This window comes from Sander vitreus, chromosome 2, assembly GCF_031162955.1.
Source record: "Sander vitreus isolate 19-12246 chromosome 2, sanVit1, whole genome shotgun sequence".
NCBI lineage: Eukaryota > Metazoa > Chordata > Actinopteri > Perciformes > Percidae > Sander > Sander vitreus.
Window position 1 is genome coordinate 26,139,565 of NC_135856.1, and position 21,936 is coordinate 26,161,500.

Here is a 21,936-nt window from a genome sequence, read left to right on the forward strand (position 1 = left end):
GGTATCCGAAACCTTGATAAAACCTTGTCCCTCTTTTGAAAAACCTAAATTGGCTACCTGGATGACTCCAATAATGTAGATCCTGCATCATGGAAACACCTTCAATAAGTAGAAGTGCATCAATAAGTAAGTCTGATGTCCTGTAGGTACGGGACGATGTTATACAGGATTTATGAATGTACGTTAGCAACAGAAGGCTAATTCACGAGGGTGCTATTTTATGTGTGAGCTAATATTGCGCATCTGTTCATGTGCGCTGCAAGAGTTATGTTTCGGTTTATTGAATGCGTTATTCAGTGCAAACATAACCGAGAATGTAGTTACAGCTCAGTAATGACGGTATATTAGGATATTACTGTCGCTCTGTTGAAGGCAAACGTCCCACTGTACTGTACTTACGCAGATCACGGACATCTGATTGACTTTACGGCACCGTAGTTACGTGAAAATAGGTCAAGTTGTAAAAAACTGCCCCTACCAGCAGGTAGCATAGCCATGTAATACTGTCTATTTACAGAGGGCATTTAAATGTATGTCTGATTGTTTCTATGTTAACTGTTAGCCCATAGTAGTAGAAAAAATATTTATGTAAAGAGCTATAGTAAAATAAAGTGCTTTACCCCCCCACCCATTACCCAATGACGATATCATCGTCCATCGTCATGTTTTACCATAAACATCGTCAACTGCCAATTTAGGGCAATCGCCCAACCCTACAGTTGAGGTAGCTAAATCCGTACAGAAATTACAGATTTTACCACCAGTTTAAATAAATAAACATTGACTTAATATTAGAAGCACTTCTAACTATAACACTAGCAATTTAACAGCTAAACAAATTACTGATTCCAAAAAGGACAATAAAGTTAAATCACAACATCTCTCGAACCATTTCAACAAAACTGGATATCATAACCTTCATAAGGTAGGATGTCTTTGTTGTAGAATGATTTAGTTCTGCTAGATGTACTGAGCAAAGTGAAAACCGAGTATAGATAGAGGACAGACTGTTGGACCTTTCAAAACAATCCACCGTTACTTTAACAGCGCCTTTCTTAAAGAGTAAAACTTGCTCCTGTGCATTGCGAAACCAGAGAAGTCCACCATGTTTTCCAAAAGGTTAGCACCCCAAATCTCTAAACCAGAGGTTCTTCATCTTTTTTCAGCCAAGGACCCCTTATGAGATAGAGAATATACTGGGAACCTCCTTATAATGTCCCTTGGAATAATTTGAGGTAGCCTATTCTTACAGTTCTATAGTCTTAGTTATGTGAAAGAACAACACAAGAGAAATATATTAGAAAAATATTAGACAAAAATCATATATACATTTTTTATATCATGGCAAATTAAAATGATAATGGTAATTTTGAATGAATTTGAAAACTTTTCACAAACCCCTGGGGGGCCCCTGCCGCCCCTTGAGAATCCCTGGTCTTAACAACCTACCAACTGTTGTATTTGTCCCGTGAATGTCTGTCATCCGTGTGCCCCTATTAACATCTGGATTTAGCTAACGTTATTCAAGTGGAGCACTAGTTAACTTCGCATGGGGTCGGTGAGCATTTGCCGAACAGACTATCGGAGAAAAATCCATCATTCGGCTCCTAAATTGCAGCTACACCTTTATTTGGGACACTATGGCCAAGCTAAACGAAACTCACTTATGTTTGTGCTCATCACATAGCTAATTAAAGTGTTGCATGCGGGTTGAACTCCACGCACTTTGCAGCTTCTGACTCAAGTTTGTGCAGCTTGTTTAAAAGGCAAAGTTTTAGTGACGGGGTTAGCCAATACAGGTACCAAACTCAATCTGTGTGTTTTGATTAATGGTGGAAACATTACAACACAATACGTTCAGCCACCGCAAGCTGAATCTGACACCTGTAACTTCTTCCAAATCACTAACAAGCTCCACATCAACAGAAGTGCGTTAAGATTGCTAGCGTTAGCAATGCTAACTCAGCTAGCGAACGAGCTATTCGTTAGCTGGCTAATGCTAGGCCCACTTCCACTGGTCCATTACTACAATATTCCCCAGTTGTGATCTTCCACATTGTAATTTTTTAATTGTTTTACCTCAGAAATGTGGCGATGAAAAAAGACAGCAGGCCTCTCCGGTGATTCCTTCTGGTCGTAGATATCCTTTGGAGCTTGATGAAGCTAACACCACAGGCTCCGATGTTCGTTTCTTGGTTTCCCACCAGCAGCAAGTCAAGTGTTTGCACCTAACCAACAGAAGCTAGCAGGTTAGCTAGAGGAGCTAGCTAGCCTCTACAAGGCAATCTACAAGCCAAGTTCGTGTTACATTAGCTGGCTAGTAAAACACTGCTAACGTTAGCTGTTCTGTCAAATTGACGAGAGTATTGGTCGACCCTTTGACTCTGTTCTTTCACTGGGCGACATATGAAGGCGTGCGACCATTACAAGAGGGAGAACACATCCACTGAGAGCAAACAGCGTGTCAGTTGTAAGTGAGTTGCCGTTCACAGACTCTTCAACAACCGCGGTTTGTTCGTCTCCTGACTCTCCACCGACTGGAGAGAATAGCTGTCGCAACATGATGATGGCACGTTTTTGTTTGGTCTTGGGCGCTCGAATATGATGTAATAATATACTCCATGGATGACGTCCAAAAAGTATTAATATCTGGGTATATTTAAATATGATATAATTATAATAATAACAAGAACATTTTAATAATTTACATGTAATTAATTTAATTTATATTTAATTTATTTATTATTTTGCTTATAATGTTGAAAATTGCATAGTCTATAGGCTACAGTCTCATAAAAATGTTCATTTTCACGAGAAGGTAGGCTACAATAACATCAATATCAATAAAACATGGAATAAAAAACATTAGTGATGGTTGGAACATGTTTAGCCATATTTTTTAAATGTCTTTCTCAAGTCTTATTGGCTATGCAATATTTATATCATAATGAACAATTTTTATTCCAGGTATTATCTTCAATGAATTGATTCCAAAATATTTTCCAAGATGATTCGAAGTGATCTCTATTTGGCTGTGAAATGTATTGTAAATATGCTAATTATTGTATTTTAATCAATGTTATCTAGACCACTGATTTAAATTGGTTGTGGTTTACATTATTAATGATATGCCTTTTTATTAAATAAGACAGACCATATGCAATATTACAAGACTTTTTGAATTGCTGAAATAGTTGCAAATTATTCACAAATGTTTTTCTTTTCTGAAATTACACCCATATTTACTATTTTCCTGTAAGACTTCACATTTTCCTTCTTATTTTTTAATTACATAAAAACAAAAGGAGTATCTTCTAAATTAAATTAAAGATCTTCCTTTATGTGTTTTATTCTTTACTATTATTGCCATTTTTATTTCTAATCTATTTTAGTATACACCATTTAGGCTTTGATCATACCTTCCATTCACTGTTTTAAAATATTCTTGTTATGATAAAATATAAATGTTAATATATTTTTGATCAATGAAGTTTTGAGGGGGAAAAACATGGGAGGGGAGATACTCCAAATCCAAATTTGCATGGTGTGTCAGAAATCATGCAGAAAACCTAAACCTAGTTCTTTCCAGCATGTTGAGCCTCATTTATTCATAGGCAAAAATAAGCAAGTTAGTGTGAGTGCTGCTGCTGCTGCTGCTCAATGCTCTGCTGTGCCAACCATGGTACGCTTTGGCTCACGGTCATTTTTATGCCCTGTATCTGGATCCTCCAGGGAGAGTCTGAAACCCTGAGATATCACTAAGCACCAAACATGTGATCCCGAGTAGTGTGGAATTGAGAGTGGCATCTGGTCAATGAAAACTGAAAAGACGACCCTTGAAACAAAGACCGACTGTAAATATCCTCACTAATTGTGTGCTTTTATGGAAATGACTCCTGTAAGTGGACTCCTCACAAAAATCTGAACTCTAGGCCTGAGTTTTTCACTGTGTTCTCGTTCGGGCTGTTTTGGTCGTTTTGTTAGTGACACTAAACATTAAAATATACTGAATAATCCTCAATTTGTATGTGTTTATGTCAGGATTTTAGAAATGAGATTGTATCTCAATATTTCTATTCTTTCTATCTATCCTTTAAAATAAAGTAATGTCAAGAGTGATTTTCCTTTTCTGATTGTTTCATGGGAAGAATTTTAGTGTCCCAAATAAGTATTCAGTATCTCCCAAAAACAAAAAACATGGTGACCCCTCAATTTTTTCTTGAGACCCCTTGAGGGATCCCGATCCCCAGGCTGGGAACCAGTGGTCTAAAATCTGTTTTCTAAGAGCTTTCTCCAAAAAGAATAACATAAGGGAAAATAGTTGAATTGTTATTATTCAATTGTTATAATTACTTATTATTTTATTATTTACTTTTTTAATATATGTCCAAGTCTAAAAGAAAGTTGGTCTCACCATTTCAAAGTCCCATAATGTGTGACTTGAAATCATAAAATTTAAAATCTATGCTTCGGATCCCCAAATTTCCTGGAAAAAAAGTACAGAGGACATGACCTCAGCTACAGCCCTGGTTGATGTGTCTGATCAAAAGTTGTTTGAACAGTGCCAGAAGCAGTCTTTCATAAGAGGAAGTTGAAAGTTTTATGCACTTTAAATTGCTCATTACGACTCTACAAAGGACCAAACTTGAAGCTATTGTGAAGTAAGTCTCCTATAATGACACAAACACACACTCTCTCACAAACACATTCCCTGGTGTACTCTGTGTTTTCCACTCAAAGATTGCCCAAGAATGACTAAATGTGATGATTGCGACAGACGGACGATGCTCTGTAACATCACAGCTCTTGAAGGCAAACAAACATGGCTGTGAAATGGAGCTGATAGAGTGTGACAGGCAGCAACAGTGCCTGCTGGGTAGACAGTGATTCAGTCTACACAAGGTAAATTTAGAGAGACGGGTCACTGGAAATATGATGTTATGAATGTGTCCTGTAGGGGATTACATCACATTTCTGTTCACTGTGACACTGTGATCAAAGTGATCAACATACCCGTCCTTATATACACCAGTAAAGCCTGGTGTGAGACAGTGTGCATATTGTTTGCCACATCATGTTTGGTAAGAAGTTTGTATTTGCATGTAAACCAGTTCAGCCAGAATCTGGCACAGTGTGAACAAAGCTGTTTGAAAGTCACTCTGCCTGTGCACTTAATGTCACCCCCCCATTAATGTTTGTACCAAAGGTCTTAGCAGTCCACCCAACACCTCACCAAAGTCAGCAGGATTCATCATCTGGGAACCATGAATGTCTGTACAAAATGTCACGCAATCCATTCAATAACTGTTGAGATATTTCAAAAACAAAGTTGTGGACTGGCCGACATTTCCATCGCTAAAGCCACACTACCATCACGATTTTATCCAGAGATTTTATCTATTGAAATTTTATTCAAAGCTGAAATATTTACAAAAAGCATTCCTTGAAAATAATATCTTTGGTATATCGTATTCTCATATTTATAGTGCAATATACTGCAAAATACTGACTGACACATTTAGAAAGCACTCACATTTAGATCAGTGTCATGACTGCTTAGATTCAACACTTTTGAGCCAAACCTGGAAACAAAACATCTGAACAGCATCTGTAAACATAAAGTATTCAGTCAGAGAGTTATCATCTACTGTATGGTGACATAAAAAACGTTAATTAGTAGCAGCTTTTAGAAAGCTGTTAATGTAACGGGTATTCATCAAAAGACTCATAAATCGGGTGCAACTGATTTCACATACATAATAAAAACAATTTCTCTATAAGTCCTAACCAGCTCTGCACAAGCATGAAAAGGAGTGGCCTTCTCTGTCATGCATGCCTGCAATCTTCAACAGGATATTTCACCATTGAAACCTGCAGCTGGAGGGAGTGACACAGTGTAATACAACAAAGAGGCTTTGAGCTGAAGAGAAGTAACTATGAGCAGTCATATCTGTAAGGGTTGGAGAAAAGCATCAGCCTAATGCGCTTTAAGTTGACCACATACTCTTTAACAGTATGAATCTGCAGAAAATGAAATGGTTGGTAGCTACAGCACAATGTTATCTAGGTTTAACAGGAATACTCTTCACTCTGAATGATTAACAGTTCAACAATACAATCAAAACAGGCAAAGCGTGACAGAAACAATACATATCTTTAAAGAGTTGGGATGTTGTTTCATGGCAGTAAAATTAGTTCCTGTTGCTGGATTAGAAAGGTCAGAACGTCCAAAGGGATATCAATGCATCGTTGACTGTGTGTCCTTGCGTGCCGGGAGAGTGTCCATTGTTGCAGAAATCCTGGGAGAGAGAGGTGAACTGTCAGAGTCAGAGAGACAGAGGTCATTTCTCTATAATCGAGCCAGGAGTGGTGATGGAGTTCACAGTTCACATCCATTTTATTTAGTCCTCCCACATAGTGTTAGAGTTTTGTAGTACAGTGCTGTTTTGTTCATTTTCTTAAATTTGGTTTGGAAGTAGGTTTACGATGGTTCAACTCTTTCCTGTGCAAAGTAATTGGCTGGCTTCAAAACTTGAACTTAGAGGCAGCTTCAACAACATTTTATATGCTTCCTTTCTTTCTTTAATTTGTTCCACTATTGTGCCTAACTTACTGTGGAATTTCACAGGTCTGACAAACAGGGCAGAGCTGCTGCAGTGTGCAACCACAGCAGCTGTACCACATTTACTTTTGTTTGGAGATCTCTTGTGTAACCCTATGTGTACAGAGTGCCTCCACACTGAATGAAAGATCCATCTAACCCTTGCACAGCTTTAGAAATAAAATCCTGGGAAAAAGTTGTGTGTAAATGATGTTGGTCAACAGTTTGTGAAGTGGACCTTGTCCTTGCCTATCCAGCCCTTCCAGTAAGGAGACTATCCCGGGGTTAAGTTGCGCCATACTTCCATGCATGCCTGGTGTAATCACTTGCAGGTGTTAGGAGAGATTGTGCTTTCAAAGAGTAACATGTGTAATGACAGAAGGGTTATAGTTCATCAGTCATAGCTATACTGAAACCAGCTGGTGCATCACAACAAACACAGGCTGGCAGGAAAAGGCTAACTGACAACTGATATATAGCCCAAGTCGACTGTTGATCTGTACCGTGTTAGCATTATTGTGTATATAGATATTTACATTATTGTTTTGAGTGTATTCATAATAAGGTAGTTCATTAGAAGTAGTTTGTGTTCACACCTGCAGGAATGGTGCTTAATAAATAATTGCTCATGTTGTGACACACTGCTAGTGGCTGTTACACAGTGACTGTTATGAGTTTGTCATCAACATTACCAAATGAACTCTCAAGGTTCACAGACGAGCAGGAGAGAAAATATTAACAAAGAGTAATGCTAATGTATACTCATGCACTATATCTTATGCATTTATATTTGTTTTTATATCTAAAAACAACATTTTAGAGTTGAGTCATTAAAGACTTTATACATTATGGCTAAAAGTGATATGTTTTTGATCATGAGGGATGAGTGACACGAAACTGAATAAAATCTGTGTTCATGAACAGACAAATATTTAATAAGTGTAGCTTAGCATGCTCACCACAAATAGATTCATGCGAGTTTAGAGTCCTCTTCAGGTTTACCTAGAACAAACAAACACATAAGATTACTCATATATTCACTAAACCCTCAATCTAAGCAATATACAGTGTTTGCAAAAATGACTAATAAACTGACACAAGACAAGTTTTAACAATTAGAGCAACAGAGACCTCTGCTGGATAAACTCCCCTAACTAATCTTACTGCTACTGTTAAATATAATATAAATATACATAAGTACCATAAGTAAAAGTGTTCATTATGCAGAAAGGCCCATTTCAGAATAATGTATATTATATTATTGTATTATAATTATTGATGCATTAATGTATACATCACTTTAATGTGGCACTGTTTGCTAGTAAAGGTGGAGCTAATTTCAATTGCTTTACATACAGCTGGGTAGCTCATGAATTTACCCCAGGAGGATCAGTTAAGTGTTATCTTAATCTATAATAATAGGTCATAATTTATTTGTTGAGTATATTTTGTGTTATTAATCTGATTCTGTAAAGTAACAAAGGTTGTCAGATAAATGCAGTGGAGTAAAAAGTGCCATATTTGCCTCTGAATTGTACTAGAGTAGAAGTAGCATAAATAGGGAAATACTCAGTAAGTAAAGTACAAGTACTTCAAAACTGGACTTCAGTACAGAACTTGAGTAAATGTACTAAGTTACTTTCCATCCATTTTTAAAAAATAAAAAAATAAAAAAAAAGAAGGTATATAGGTATATGTTTTCATATGCGACAGTTCTATTTACCTACCATCCTTTTTCATCCATTGGCCCAACTCTTCCATTTCTAGCTCCAGCACAGAGGGCACATCTTCTTCAAACATGGGCCTGGAAGATACAAAGTGTTCAGAAAATCAAATAAGACACAAAAAGCAGGTCAGCAAACTAACTTGTTTCTGACACCGGCAGTTGGTATCAGTTGAACATTCTGGTGCTAGTAGCAACCACTACTGACTGAGTTCCATGACAGTTTTACAGTTGAATTGACATTGTTACATCCACTCTGCAATTTTGTCAGATCTGTGACCAAGCAAATAGAAACAGACATCTTTTATCTACTCCCCAGATGCCCTTGTTTGATCATTATTTGTAGATACCCTTTTAAGTAAATCTGTTGTTTGTGATTGTTGATTAGTTATTTGTTAGTTACTGAAGTTAGTTAATTTTTCTGCAGTTACCTAGCCGTTAGCTGCCTGAGGCTAATATGTTGCTAAAACAACACTGTTAGGATAACTCTTTATGTGTTTTACTCTTTTTACTTTTATTTTTGTGGACTATATGGAGGCATACATGTTTACTATATTATTCACTGATCTCATTAAATTTATTGTGTTTTGTCCAATACTCTTTTCACAGCTTCATAATTGCTTCCAGTAAAGACTTCAAAGGCCACCTCCTGTTGATATAGACATTATTAGATTAGATATTTAATAGATATTGTGTTCTAAGTAGCAATGAAGAAAGATATGTAACTACAAGATGACTTGTGTTACCTCTATGTTACTTTAAAATAACTCTTGCGCTCCTATGCACATGGAACCCAAACCTCTTTTGCACATAAAGGTCATGTTTTTCAAACATACATAAATACATACATAAACTCAATAACACGTTGAGAGTAATCACTTCCTAAGCATTTGACATTAAGTTACTGACAATCTCTTTCAAATTCAGCATTTTACACGGTTGACAACAGTCCTTCAAATTAGCATCTATAGTAAAAAAAAAAGTGAACTTCTCAATACTTACATTGGCACCTTCTCTGTACTTGACCCATCCAAATATGGATCCTCTTTTCCCAGCTCTATGAGAAAAGAACATGGCTCAGTCCTCTTTATTATGACAAAATGGCAAATCACATTACAGTATTTGAACACTATATATTAAACTTAAAAGATCGCTAAATAAGTTATTTAGTAGTTTTATTAATAAACATTGGTACGTAGCTGAGGTATTTTTTAACAATATAAACCGTCAGTCCCTTAACCCTCATGGTATCCAGCCATACAGAGAATTTTAGTATTAATTGTCACTTTCATTTGTTACACTTCATGACACTAGCAGAAAATTTGACGTTGACGACATTCACCCCTATTGAAAATATCTCCAAATTAACTTAAACCATCTGCATTGGCTACCAGTGGTAAGTGGGAAAATATGTTTTTTTTTTAATTCTTTTTTTTCCTTGTGATTTGGGTGAACTGGCCATTTAAAGTGTTTCCTCCTGTGATGGACATACCTTGATCTCTTACTTTTTGGTTACATCTGCGATGGATGAAAATACCACAAACTATCATGCTGATGATTAGGACCACCAGAACCACAGGGATCAGGATGATGATGGAACTCAAACCATTGTCCTCCTCTGGTACCTCAGTCGGATCCTTAAATCCTAGGTCATTTGTTGTTTCTAAAGATCCTGCAGAAGAAGGCAACAGTCAGTCTTTGGATTGGTTACTTATGTAATAATAATAATAATAATAATAATAATAATAATAATAATAATAATAATAATAATAAGAAGAAGAAGAAGAAGAAGAAGAAGAAGAAGAAGAAGAAGAAGAAGAAGAAAAGGAAATTTTTTTATTGAATGATTAATACGAGTAAATTATTTTTATGTGGTGCAGTAGCTCAGTCCATGGTGACTTGGCTTGAAAGTTCAAGTCTCGGCTTGAAAGTTCAAGTCTCCGTATGGTAGCTTGAGAGGTGCCAGTTCACGTCCTGGACACTGCCGAGGTGCCCTTGAGCAAGGCACTGAACCCCAAAACTGCCCCAGGGGTGCCATAGTATGCATGAGCCCTTTGAAATGCATGTGTGTAGTGAGTGTAAGGAGACATATGCGAAGAGATACATTTCGACTGCCCTATGTAAAATTGCCTTGTGTTGATTGACAAATTGAGCATTTTAATATGAATTATCTTTACATTTACAGTAATCTTAGACAGAAATCTGCACTGTGCTGGTATATTAGGTCTGACATACCAACAACAGGGAGGGAGCGGCTCTGTCCTGAGCCATCTTCTATGGTATTTTCAATTGGAAACAGTAGAATGATACTTCTGAAACATGTCAATGAGTAACTACTAACTAAATTGTTTTTCCTTCTCTGATATGGAGCCAAGAGGTGGCATAAAATGTATGCACTGTGTCTGGGAGTGTGACAAAATTAAAACATTCTGGAGGGAGGTGATCAATAAAACTGTTGTTCATGTTCATCTTGTCTGTGAACATTCCACTTGACCCTAAGATGATATAGCGGCACCTGTATCCAACAAATCTAAATCTAAAACCCCAAGAATATACATGTATTGATTTTGCTATACTACAGGAAAAAAAAGGACTATAGCTCTCACCTGGAAAAAAATGGAGGCACCTACAATCGGTGCTTGGATCAAGAATATGGTGCAATGTATGTACATGGAGAGATTAACATTTATATATAATATTGTTAAAAGTTGTAATTGCAATAAAAAGTAAATAAAAACATAGTTTAAAAAAAGCTGTTGTGGACTTAAGAAAACATTATACTGTCTGTGTCACGAGGGTCCGCATGACATAGGATGGTATACCATAGACTGTATAAAATAGGGGTATCCGCATGCTCTGTTTTTTTTGGAACACGTCCTCCAAGCGGATAATATAAACAGACCTACTATTATTACTATGTGTCGTTGGGGTCTGCAGCGGTTCCTGTACGGTTCTGTTCCGGTGTATATTCAAGCCATTACTGTCCTCTTCTTTAAGGGAGAGGTCCAGTGCTGAAGTGGCATTAGAAACAGTTGAGAGTGTTTCTACAAACAGAGAGAGAGAGACACATCATCATGACGACAGCATTGAGTAATGAGTAATTGTCATGAGTTTTTTGTGACGTATCAATTATACATGGCCAAAAGTATATGGACACGTGAACGTTATGTGATTGTAGAACATCTCATTGCAAAACCATGGGCATTACAGTAATATGCTGCTAGAACCCCCTAACCCACCACCATTCAGCCCACTGACTACCACTACCAGCTACCACAAGGCCAAAAAAGAGCATAGACTTTATATTCTACAATTAAAAATGTTCTCATGGTGGGTATTTTACATGTTTAGAGGTGATATGCTTAAATGAGACGACTTTTAGGCCAACAAAGAAATAAATAAATGACCCTTGGGGCCAGGTGTCTGTGCTTATACGATACATTACATTACATTGTTTTGTTTTTGTTCATTTAATAAAAGCACATCAGTGTCATGGCCATGTTGAAACAGGAAAGAACTTTACTCAAACTGTTGACACTAAAATATCATTGTAGGCTCTAGCATCCTCACCTATAAAATTAAAAACCAATATGGCCTGTGTTCTCTCAACTGGTCAACAGATGTAGTTTCCCAGAGTTCAAAAAAACATTTATTTATTTTTTAAAGCTTTTAAATATGCTGCCGCTTCTTCCTGGAACAATGTACAAAAGTACTTGAAATGATCAGGGCTGGGCATCATGTTGGCCTTATGTTTAAAAGGCATACCATTTTTTTCTTCTCTGCACTACATGGCACCAAAATGGCAGAGTGGCATAAATTGCATTAGGATATCAAATGCTGAACAACTGAACAACAATGAATCATTTGTAAATAACCGTCCTGAGGGCAGATTCGGGGGTTTTCAGCAAAAACAGCACTGTGTAGAATAAAAGCTCTTGTGTCATGCGCACTGGGGTTTGCGTGATATATATATATATATTAACCTTTAAGAAAGTCATTAGAAACAAATTCTTATTTGCAATGGCAGCCTGGCAAAAGGCAAAGCCTCTTGAGGGAGGGGGATAGGGGCTAAAAGCACAAAAAAACAAGCATTACATGTAACAACAAACATTAAATAAATGGCATACAGTCTAGCACACATGCATCAGGCAATACAACAACTGAACAAGAGTAGCATACACGAGCAGTTAGACCAACAGGCAAAGCAAATCAGCAGCAGCAAGAGAACAAAAATATGCATGGGACAACAGTAAGGAGCACACAGATAAAGGTTAGGGAATATAAGTGGGTCAGGAAACAGCTGCAAGTGTCAGCGACAATTAAGAGTTCTTAAAAGCTGACTTGGAGATGAAATTCTCCAACTTTAGTGTTTTTTGCAGTTTATTCCAGTCTTTGGCTGCAGCAGACTGGAATGACCAGAAAGACCGAAACTGGTATTTGTTTAGGGACCAGTTTTCAATAGAAAAACGGGTGTTGCAGGCAGCAGATGCAGTTTGCATTAAGTGACACAAGTGGGGGGGTTGTAGATAAGAATAACCCAATGAATACTATGCTGGGTGTGTAAAGATGGCCAGTGGTGTGTTTTGAAAAGGGCATTTGTTGCAAACCGCATAGCAAAATGATAGAAAACATTGAGCTTCTGGAGTGCTCCCTTGAATGTCGACCTATAACGTCACCACAGTCTAACTGGGGAAAATGGTCATTTGAACAAGAGTTAGTTAAATGTCGTCATCAGAGGGTATACGTGTAGACTTACTTAGTGCCTGTGGGGTCCGCAGCTGTCCGTGTTCGCTTCCGTTCTGGAGTATATTTGGGCCTTTACTGTCCAGTGCTGAAGTGGCATTAGAAACAGTTGGGAGCGTTTCTACAGAGAGAGAGAGACACATCATCATGACGACAGCATTGAGTAATGAGTAATTCTCATGAGTTTCGTGTGAAGTGTCAAATATACATGGCCAAAAGTATGTGGACAAATGAGCATTTTGTGATTGTTGAACATCTCATTCCAAAGCCATGGGCATTACAGTAATATGCTGCTAGAATGACATCCACTCCTCTTAAAAAACTGTTTACAACAAGTCATAACTTGTAGAAAGCCTTTCCAGTCATTTTGCACAGGCAAGACTCAACAAAATGTCTTTCCCAGAATGAAGAGCCAATGATCTGTTTCATTGGTTCTTCATTCTGTAAAAGGAACCAATGCCCCCTAACCCACCACCATTCAGCCCACTGACTATAGCACATTCGACCTGTGATAGCCCCCACATAGCCAAAAGAGAGCAAAGAGTTTATAGTCTACAATAAAAAATGTTCTCATGGTGGGTATTTTACATCTTTATAGTCGATATGCTTAAATGAGACGACTTTCAGGCCAACAAAAAAAGAAATAAATGATGCTTGGGGCCAGGTGTCTGTGCTTATACGTATCGTCTCGCTTTGCCAGTACCTCCTCCACACACTGCGGAGGAGGATCTGGCTAGTCCACACAGCATTCTGGGATTGGAGAAAAACGTGCTCGGTTTATTGGTATTTCTTTAAACTAATCACAATCGTCATGGGCGGCGCTAAGCTATGCAAAAAGACATGCATCTGGAGGAATTTCCCGCGGCACCGGAAATTCCGGAAGTGGAACGTTGAGGATATAGACTAGTGCTTATATGATACCTTACATTGTTTTTTCTTTCACTTAACAAAAGTACATTAGTGTTAAAGGTCCTTTGCGTTTTCATGGACCATTGTCAAAGATATCATTGTATGCTGTAGCATCCTCATTACCTGTAAAACCAATATGGCCTGATTTCTTTTCAAAGCTTTTAAATATGCTGCTGCTTCAGCCTGGAACAATTAAAAAAAAAAGTACTTGAAATGATCAGGGCTGGGCATCCTGTTGGCCTTATGGTTAAAAGGCATACCATATAACTACTTGCACAGTTTGATTCCAGCTAGGGACCTTTGTTGTATGGCATACACTTCTCTCTCTCTCTCTATCGCCATGTTTCCTGTCTATCTCTACACTATCAACTATTGCACTGAACAGAGGCAGAACAAAGTTTAAAAAACAAATAAATAAAACGTTACCGTTGGTGAATTTAAGTCTGTTTCAAAGTAGTCTGACTCAACGGATGTACATTGCTGGGATAAAGCCTGACATTATACTGTCTCCGCTATCAGGGCTTTAGATGACAGGACTGTGGTGATACGTATGGCTGGCAATGTAAGACTAGTTTCAAAGGATCTGGACAAAAGTAGTCTTGTGTTAATGTGACTCTGAATTTATTGTTATTTTTAGACCGTTTTAAAATCTCGTACCTGTTTATCATCACACTGTAACTGGATATTGTTCAATTTAACAGCATGTGACATTTGTCTTGGCCTGTTCTTTGTATTGTTTTTTAATGTTGTAACAAACATCTTAAAAATTATATTTTAATTTCATTGAGATTTTGATTTGGTTAGATAAAAATAGATATTTCTTTTTTTTAAAGGGGAACTAAGAGGTCCAGCCCCAACCAGGAAAACAGCCCCACAGTGTCCACATACTTTAGGCCACATAGTGTATTATTATTTCTATAATTGATTTTGTTATTCACGTCTCTACTGAGATCAATGTATCACCATCACCTTCTGGCTCTTGATCGCCTGCCTTCCCTTCTTGTGTCTCAGCTTCTGCATCTGCCCCATCATCATTTATATTAAGAGTGAAACACACACGTGTGTGAAGACAGCCTAGTTTCAGCTTGGTTTCTAAAACATCTGAATAACTGTTACAGGCAGATCATACAGGAACTTAAGACTTCCGTGTGCAAGTGATTTCAAGCAGTTGCTACAAAAATCAGAACTGTTGCAAAATGCACCTACTGCACAACGAGGAGTAGGTGGAGATATTCAACATGTTGAGCAATGTGTTCCTGTCACATTGTAAAAGATTCTACTTTGTCAGAAAAAGATCCTCTTGCTCAAGAACATTTACTAGAATTTAAACAAAAGAGGAATGCCAATTACCCGTTTTTAAAACACTGAGACTATGGTGTATTCTGTACAAATTTAAAAAGGTTTCTTAGGCTCATCTTGGCTTTATAAAACTAAGACACTAGTTTAATTTGAAATACAGAAGGGACTACGTTTCTACATATGGCCTAGTTTTGACAAACCTGGATTAAAGTGAAACTGTAACTTAACCCTTTTGTACTTTGTGTCCTCAAGCCTTGCTGTTTAATTTATCTGCTCTATCTAGTGTTTTTAAATTCATTATAAAAAAAAACTTTTCACAGTATGAATAATAAACACTCCTTCCAGTCAAGAAGTTACACTCACAGTCACAAAGTCAGAAAAGTAGCACAAATGAGAAAGCAGGGAGGAGACAGGAAAGTGGAATCGAGTCCAGAGAGTAATGAAACTAATCTTCCAGTCCTACCTGTCCCTGTCAGAGTGGTCAGCAATAGTGGCAACAGCAGCAGCAGCAGCAGCAGCTGCAGAGGGGTCTTCACCCGGGGCCCTCTCATGCTACCAGTCCCAGAAGCAAACATAGTGCCATTGTGGTGCCACTTCCTTCTCTACTGTCACAGCACCGCACTTCCTGATCTGACTTTACATGTTAAATGGAAGAAGAAGAAAAAAGAAGACTCACACACGAACACACACAGACACACACACACACACACACACACACACACACAGACAAACACACCCTCAGACTCACTCAGATAACTCACTCGGATGTGATGCAATCCACTCTGTGCTTGTCGCCACAAGTTTGACGGCTCTTCAGCTGCAGTACAATCCCATTCCTGCCGGTTAGGTATGCAGCCCTACAGAGCTAGGGGAAAGCTGAACAAACTTTAAGGAAGGAAAAAAAACTATTTGTGAGAGATCAGTGAGGTCCAGCTGGTCGGGTATCTCTAGAATTGTGAATGTCACTCCTTAATATAACTGAGGCTGTACATTTGTTTGTTGACCTGTTTCTTATTACAAGCTCAAGTCATCATGAGTCTCTCTTTGAGGTAAAATGCTGGTCATGAACTTTGAAAAGACTACAAACTTTTCTTTATCTTACAACAATAACATAGTGGTAGCAGATTTCAACATGACGGCTGATTAAATGGTTTCTATCAACTGTGACTATTATCAATACTTCACAAATGGCATTAAAACAAATGTATGCTACTTCCCCTGAAGATTGTCAGTTCTCCCAGGCCTAAAGACGATTAGGCAATATTTAGTGATTCTTACATGAGAAAAATCTGGCAAAAGGTTAAGTGATCCCGGACACTACATGCTCTGTAAGAACAAAAATCACTTGCTGTTAAAATAATAACTTCAATTTCAACATGATACAGTATGGGCATACATCTAAAACAGAATTAACAGTCTACAGTCACGTTTGAGCTAAACACTAACAACAGCATGCCAACAGGCTTAAAATGACAATGCTAACATGTTGATGTTTAGCAGGTATCATTTTTACCATGTTCATCATCTCTCTATTGTGTTAGCATGCTAACAAAACACAAAGTAGAGCTGAGGCTGATGGGAATGTCATTGATTTTGCAGGAATTTGGACATAAACCAAAGCAGCAAACAGATATTATGACTATGACTATGATGATACTAAATCACCAAAGTTATTACAAATCATTCAGAGAGGGACATACATGTCTGTACCAAATTTCATGGCAATCCATCCAACAGTTGTCAAGACACTAAAAAGCAACAAATGTCAACATCATGGTGACGCTAGAGGAAAAGTCATTAGTCATAGTTATTACCTTATTTGTAATAATACAGTTGTAGTAAATGATGTTAAACCATTAATACATGCACATGGGATTCTTGTTTTCTAATAAGATATCAGGTCTGCAGTTAGAAATGGTAATAGGTTACTAATAAAAGGCATTCAACCATTAATATGCATTTGTAAATGTTGATAAGTTGTTAATAAATGTTTGTTACTCTAGCACTGAATGGTGAAACAGTTCAACCACTCACTGTCAGTGGGCTTTTTCACAACCTGGTAGCCCAATTGTGTGACTTTGGTGTTTTAAAGGGTTAGTTCCGATTCACCAAAGTCACACAATAACACAAACTAACTAACTGATCGAGGCAGCGGTAGACCAGCAACTTCCGTGTTCTGAGAGGTAAAATGACTGTTTTTGTCAATGGAGTCTGGTGGCTTTAAAGACAGCAAAAATGGAGAGAACAGCTTCAGTTCCCTGTTGGAAAGGGCTGACTGACGGCAAGTTAAAGCAGTGAAAATATTCTAAATATAGCATACGTAAACCGGTAATGATTTTTTAGGTGCTCCTTTTTTACGTGGCTAAAATACTTTTTGCTGTGTGGCTTGTCTACAGCAGTACATTGCTTAGCTTCAGTGTCGGGACTGTGGATAAGTACCTCATACAACCACATTTTCAAAAATCTGAACTATCCTTTTAATACATTCATTTCAACCTATAACCTCTATAAGGGTGCCTTATTAGAAAATGGCATCAAAATAATTTATATTTCTGAGGTTCAAAGTTCATTCTTGACCAGCAGTTAAGAAAACAAGGTATATTTAGTAGCTGTTCTGAAACTTTCAATAATATACTGTAAATTTCCTTGGCTAGGTGGAAACGTGTCTTAGTACCTTATCACACATATTCTTCTCTTAGGATTAATATACTCACCCTGTTACACAAACTTTTAAATACACAGTTATAAATACTACTTGAAATTAAATAAACATAAACCATTAAGAAAGAGAATAATAGAGTATAGGATTTCTGAGCTCATTGCGTGACATCAAAACTAAAAGGCTTTTAAAACCATTGTCTCTGGAAAAACTAGAACTGAAGTTTGTTTTTCTGAAGAATCTCTGCCTTATTATTTTCATCTGTGAAAAAGGAGTGCCATTGCACCCTCAAAACATTTTTTTATTTAACTGAGTCACATAATCTGAGTCAATCTGTTAAAGGTGTAGTCTCGCATTGCCAGACCTTCCTCCACAGCGCTGCAAAGGAAGGTCTGGCTAGTCCACACAGCATTACGTGATGGTAGAAAAACATGCTCTGGTTTATTGGCATTTCTTTAAGCAATCACAATTGACTTGGGCGGCACTAAGCACTGGGCGGAGCAATGGTGCCACTGCATAATAAGCCTCTTTCCGACCAAGTAGTTACAGGAACGTAGTTATAGGAACAGTCCACTTCTAAACAGTTCTACTAACTACTCTCCCCCAAAACCGGTTTTACCATTTGTATTCGCACTGACCAAGTGGCCATAGGAACTGACCTTTTGTTATTATAACACAGCCATCTAACCACCAATATGCGGAAAAGGGAAAAGACCCTGCCCTGAAGTAGGAGCTGAAAGAGCTACAGGCACTGCGGTCAGAGGAACTTAAAAATCCCCAAATTGGTCCAGTCGGAACACGAGAAAAAAAGGGTTATAGGAACGTTATGGTCTAGGAACTGCAAAAATCCCTCCGGTCAGAAAGCGGCTATAGCCTCGGGAAGGAACTTGTTTTGGTGAACATGTGTACGTTCAAAAGTTGTTTGTACATTTCAGAATTTCCGGCGGCACTTAAACAATCCCGGAAATGAAACGTTGTCGATATAATGTTTAAATGGACTGGCCCCAGGCGTGGTGTGTAAATTCATTACACAGAGAAATGATGGTTGGACCATGACAAGAGGAGTAGAGTCCCAATGTGCAGAACATCTTTTGGTCAATCCTCCTGGTCAGTAAAAGGTGTACATTTACGGAACTCTTTATCCACGGAACTTAAACCCCAAACAGAACTAAAAACTATGGCTTAAACAACAACAGAGATGTTAGCGCTAATGGTGTCCATTACATCTCTCACATTTGGTTGTGATAACGTCATAGGTAATGTGCCTGATAAAAAAAAACAATAATTAAGACTATTAGACTAAGACTATTAAAGGTGTAACTCACTTCAGTGGACACACACTTGCTGTATTACTGTGAGTTTGATGCTGGCGTTCTAGTGGTGGAAAGGTACTTCCCTTAAAGAGATATTTTGCTGATTTAAATTCAGCGCTGTGTCATGGCAGTGTGGCTTCCCTCCATGGCCGAAGCACACGGCGCTCTCAGCTGAGCAGAGCAGTGGAGATCTGCCGAGATCCACTGGATGACACAAAACGCGTCAAGGAGGTGAGTAACTTAGAATTTAATATAATTCTGGATTCATGCATGACATTAAAAAAATCCTGTTGGCATCGTTTAGTAGTTCTGAAGAAATCTGAGCTCACCACAGAGATGCAGATGAAATTTCCTGTTGCACGAAAGAAAGGTGAAGACACACATTTACATGTTATTCCAAAAAGTACACTGACACCTAAACATCAAACTGATATGATATGTGCTTGTTGAACATCTAATCCCAAAACTATGGGCCTCAATCTGTTACCATAATAGCCACCTTCTACTTCTGAGAAAGCTTTCCGCAGGATGTAGGAACCTAGCTGCAGGGATTTTCTCCCATTCAGCCACAAGAGCATATTGAGAGCACTGATGTTGGGCAATAACCTTTCACTTCAACCTAAAAGTGGTGAATTAATGGACTTGAGTTCAGGGTTCTCTGCTGGGAAATTTCTTTATGGATATTGCTTTGTGCGCAAGGGTATTGTCGTGTCAAACTGTTGCCAAACAAGTTGGGAAACACCATAAAACTGACAAAAACAGCCCCAGATCAAAAGTACACAGAAGTATGTGGGCGGTATATGTGTCCACTGTAATAAACCTAACAAATACAAGATTTGGGGCCAAAAATCAACCAGCTTTTAAAGAAGTTAGTTAGTTGTTCCTGATTTTTAAATGATAGAATTCAAACGAGTTGAAGCAAACCAGGGCTTGTTCCATTGCCTCATATCTGATCTTTTTAAAATATGAACCAAGCAAAGCCTGAGGTGCTGGAGGACCGTGACTGGTCTCTACTAGTCTCACTGAAGCAGTTTGAACTGGACTGTTCAGTATCATCGCCTCCATACACGCGTTGTGTGTTATGGGTTGTCTGTGTTCTCCCCGTCCTGTATGTTGTCCTTTTTCCCTTTTCCCCTGTTGTCTCTGTCTGTATTGTGTTCGTCTGCACCTGAGGCTGCGAGAGGCGTGGCTACGGAGGATCTAGGTCAAGGGGCGTGGCCATTCACTCCTGCACAGTTTCTACACAGCTGTAGCTCATTCCATTTCTCACCTCAGCAGTATATCTACCCGGGCCGTTTACCTCTTCAGCGTCAGTTTGTTAAACTACTCTCGTGGTAGCTTGGCGCTGTGTATCCTGCGCGTGAGTCTTGTATTTGCTATTGCTCTGTTTAATCCTGTTGTCCTCTGTTCAGATCCTGCTCTGAAACTGCTGCTTACCTACAACTTAAGGCTGTTTTATAGTTGTGCGTCAACCCCACGCCGTAGCTACGGCGTCGCTCCTACGGCGTCGTGACCCTTTCGGAGTTCTGCGTCGGGGTTGAACGTTTTTCTTTGCAACGCGGTGACGCTAGAGGGCGTGTGGTTTCCAAAGGGTCAATCGCGAAACTCTTTGATAGTTTTTGTTTCCGCTTTTTTTTTTTTTATTTCCGGAAATGGTGAGCGAAAGAGTGAGAGTGTTGTTGGAACTGGAGATGATCAACATTGAACAACAAAGGATTTTATTGCAAATGTTAAATCGCAGAAGGAAAAGAAGACGGCAGCGAAGGTGGTCTGTACGACCAGTGAACGAAGAGAGGCCAACGATGGGCGAATTACCTGTGCGACCTGCTTGCTGCCTCCCCGCTGAGGCCTGTTGAGCCATTGCTCCTCCGCTTCTGCTGTGCTGCCGACTTCCACCCTGCACTGCTCGCTCACATATTCCTCTGGATTTCTCTTGGTGAGTCAAGACTGGATTCTCTCAGACTGTCTGCTCCGAGTCTCAGTTCTCCCCGGGATTCCTCACTGCCTGCCTGCCTCGAGCTTCATTACCATCCAGAAGCTACACTGCCCAAACTTCCCCCTCTTTGCTCATTTAAGACTGACTGTTCAAATAAACACATTTAACTGCTATCTGCCTCCGTGTGTGTGTTGTCTCCGTGTTTTGGGTCAAATGGCAAACCTAAAATTGTGATTATTTGTGTCCCGTTTTATTCATGTGATTATTAGAATCAGAATCTGATTTATTGCCAATAGGTTTTGAAGTACAAGGAATATGCTTAGGTGTTTTGATGCAGAGACAAACATAGCCTATGTTAAATAGGAAAAGAAACTATAAAAATATGAAAGAAATGGGCTACTAAAAGTGTGTACAACGTAACAAAATGTCTGTGCTACTCATCTCTTAATATTCATTGAATCGTATCTAAGTGATGCATAACATGTATTTGTTTATCATAAATGGTGTTTTTGAGAGGAAGAAAATGGTGCTAACATGCATAGATGTAAAACCAGACATACACAATTTGACATACTGTGCTATCTCACATTTTCCCCATACAGTTTAACACAGGTGATAGTCTTCACTGAGCACATGCCTGTTCTACTGTTCGTGTGGGCTGTCAGTTTGGGTTAACGTTATTTTTTTACCGAGCTGTCCTGCTGCTTTCATGTTTGGAAATCCTCTCAGAAAGATGCTTGAGATCCCGAAAGG

At 38.5% G+C, this 21,936-nt stretch overlaps 2 protein-coding genes across 9 annotated transcripts in view; both read right to left on the reverse strand.

Annotated features, from left to right (window-relative positions):
- fbxw7 (F-box and WD repeat domain containing 7) overlaps positions 1-2,563 on the reverse strand; it is a 129,105-nt gene extending 126,542 nt beyond the window's left edge. For all 4 annotated transcript variants that reach the window (XM_078262926.1, XM_078262919.1, XM_078262897.1 and 1 more), the window contains exon 1: positions 2,080-2,563. The gene's annotated coding sequence lies outside the window, so the exon portion shown is untranslated. The remainder of the gene's footprint in view (positions 1-2,079) is intronic.
- A 2,828-nt stretch (positions 2,564-5,391) lies between these two features.
- Positions 5,392-16,003, reverse strand: tmem154 (transmembrane protein 154). 5 transcript variants are annotated; one of them, XM_078262947.1, is made up of 8 exons: positions 15,739-16,001; positions 13,081-13,188; positions 11,231-11,368; positions 9,817-9,996; positions 9,327-9,381; positions 8,329-8,405; positions 7,561-7,603; positions 5,392-6,317 (listed from the first exon to the last, which is right to left on the reverse strand). In XM_078262947.1, the coding sequence occupies exons 1-7, from the start codon at positions 15,848-15,850 to the stop codon at positions 7,572-7,574; spliced, it is 702 nt and encodes a 233-aa protein (XP_078119073.1). In that variant the 5' UTR covers positions 15,851-16,001; the 3' UTR covers positions 5,392-6,317; positions 7,561-7,571. The 5 variants fall into 5 exon arrangements, with proteins under 5 accessions (XP_078119073.1, XP_078119077.1, XP_078119083.1 ...); XM_078262951.1 differs by having other exon boundaries at positions 5,392-6,299; positions 8,325-8,405; XM_078262957.1 differs by having other exon boundaries at positions 8,325-8,405.
- Positions 16,004-21,936: the final 5,933 nt, after the last annotated feature.

What these genes read in the sequence shown, in the direction of transcription:
- tmem154 (XM_078262947.1), bottom strand. Translation starts at nt 15,850, where the DNA reads ATGTTTGCTTCTGGGACTGGTAGCATGAGAGGGCCCCGGGTGAAGACC. An exon ending in GACCACTCTGACAGGGACAG is followed by an intron (nt 13,189 to 15,738) that starts GTAGGACTGGAA and finishes CTCTCTCTGTAG; the next exon opens with AAACGCTCCCAACTGTTTCT. An exon ending in CCAAAAAGTAAGAGATCAAG is followed by an intron (nt 9,382 to 9,816) that starts GTATGTCCATCA and finishes CTTTTCTCATAG; the next exon opens with AGCTGGGAAAAGAGGATCCA.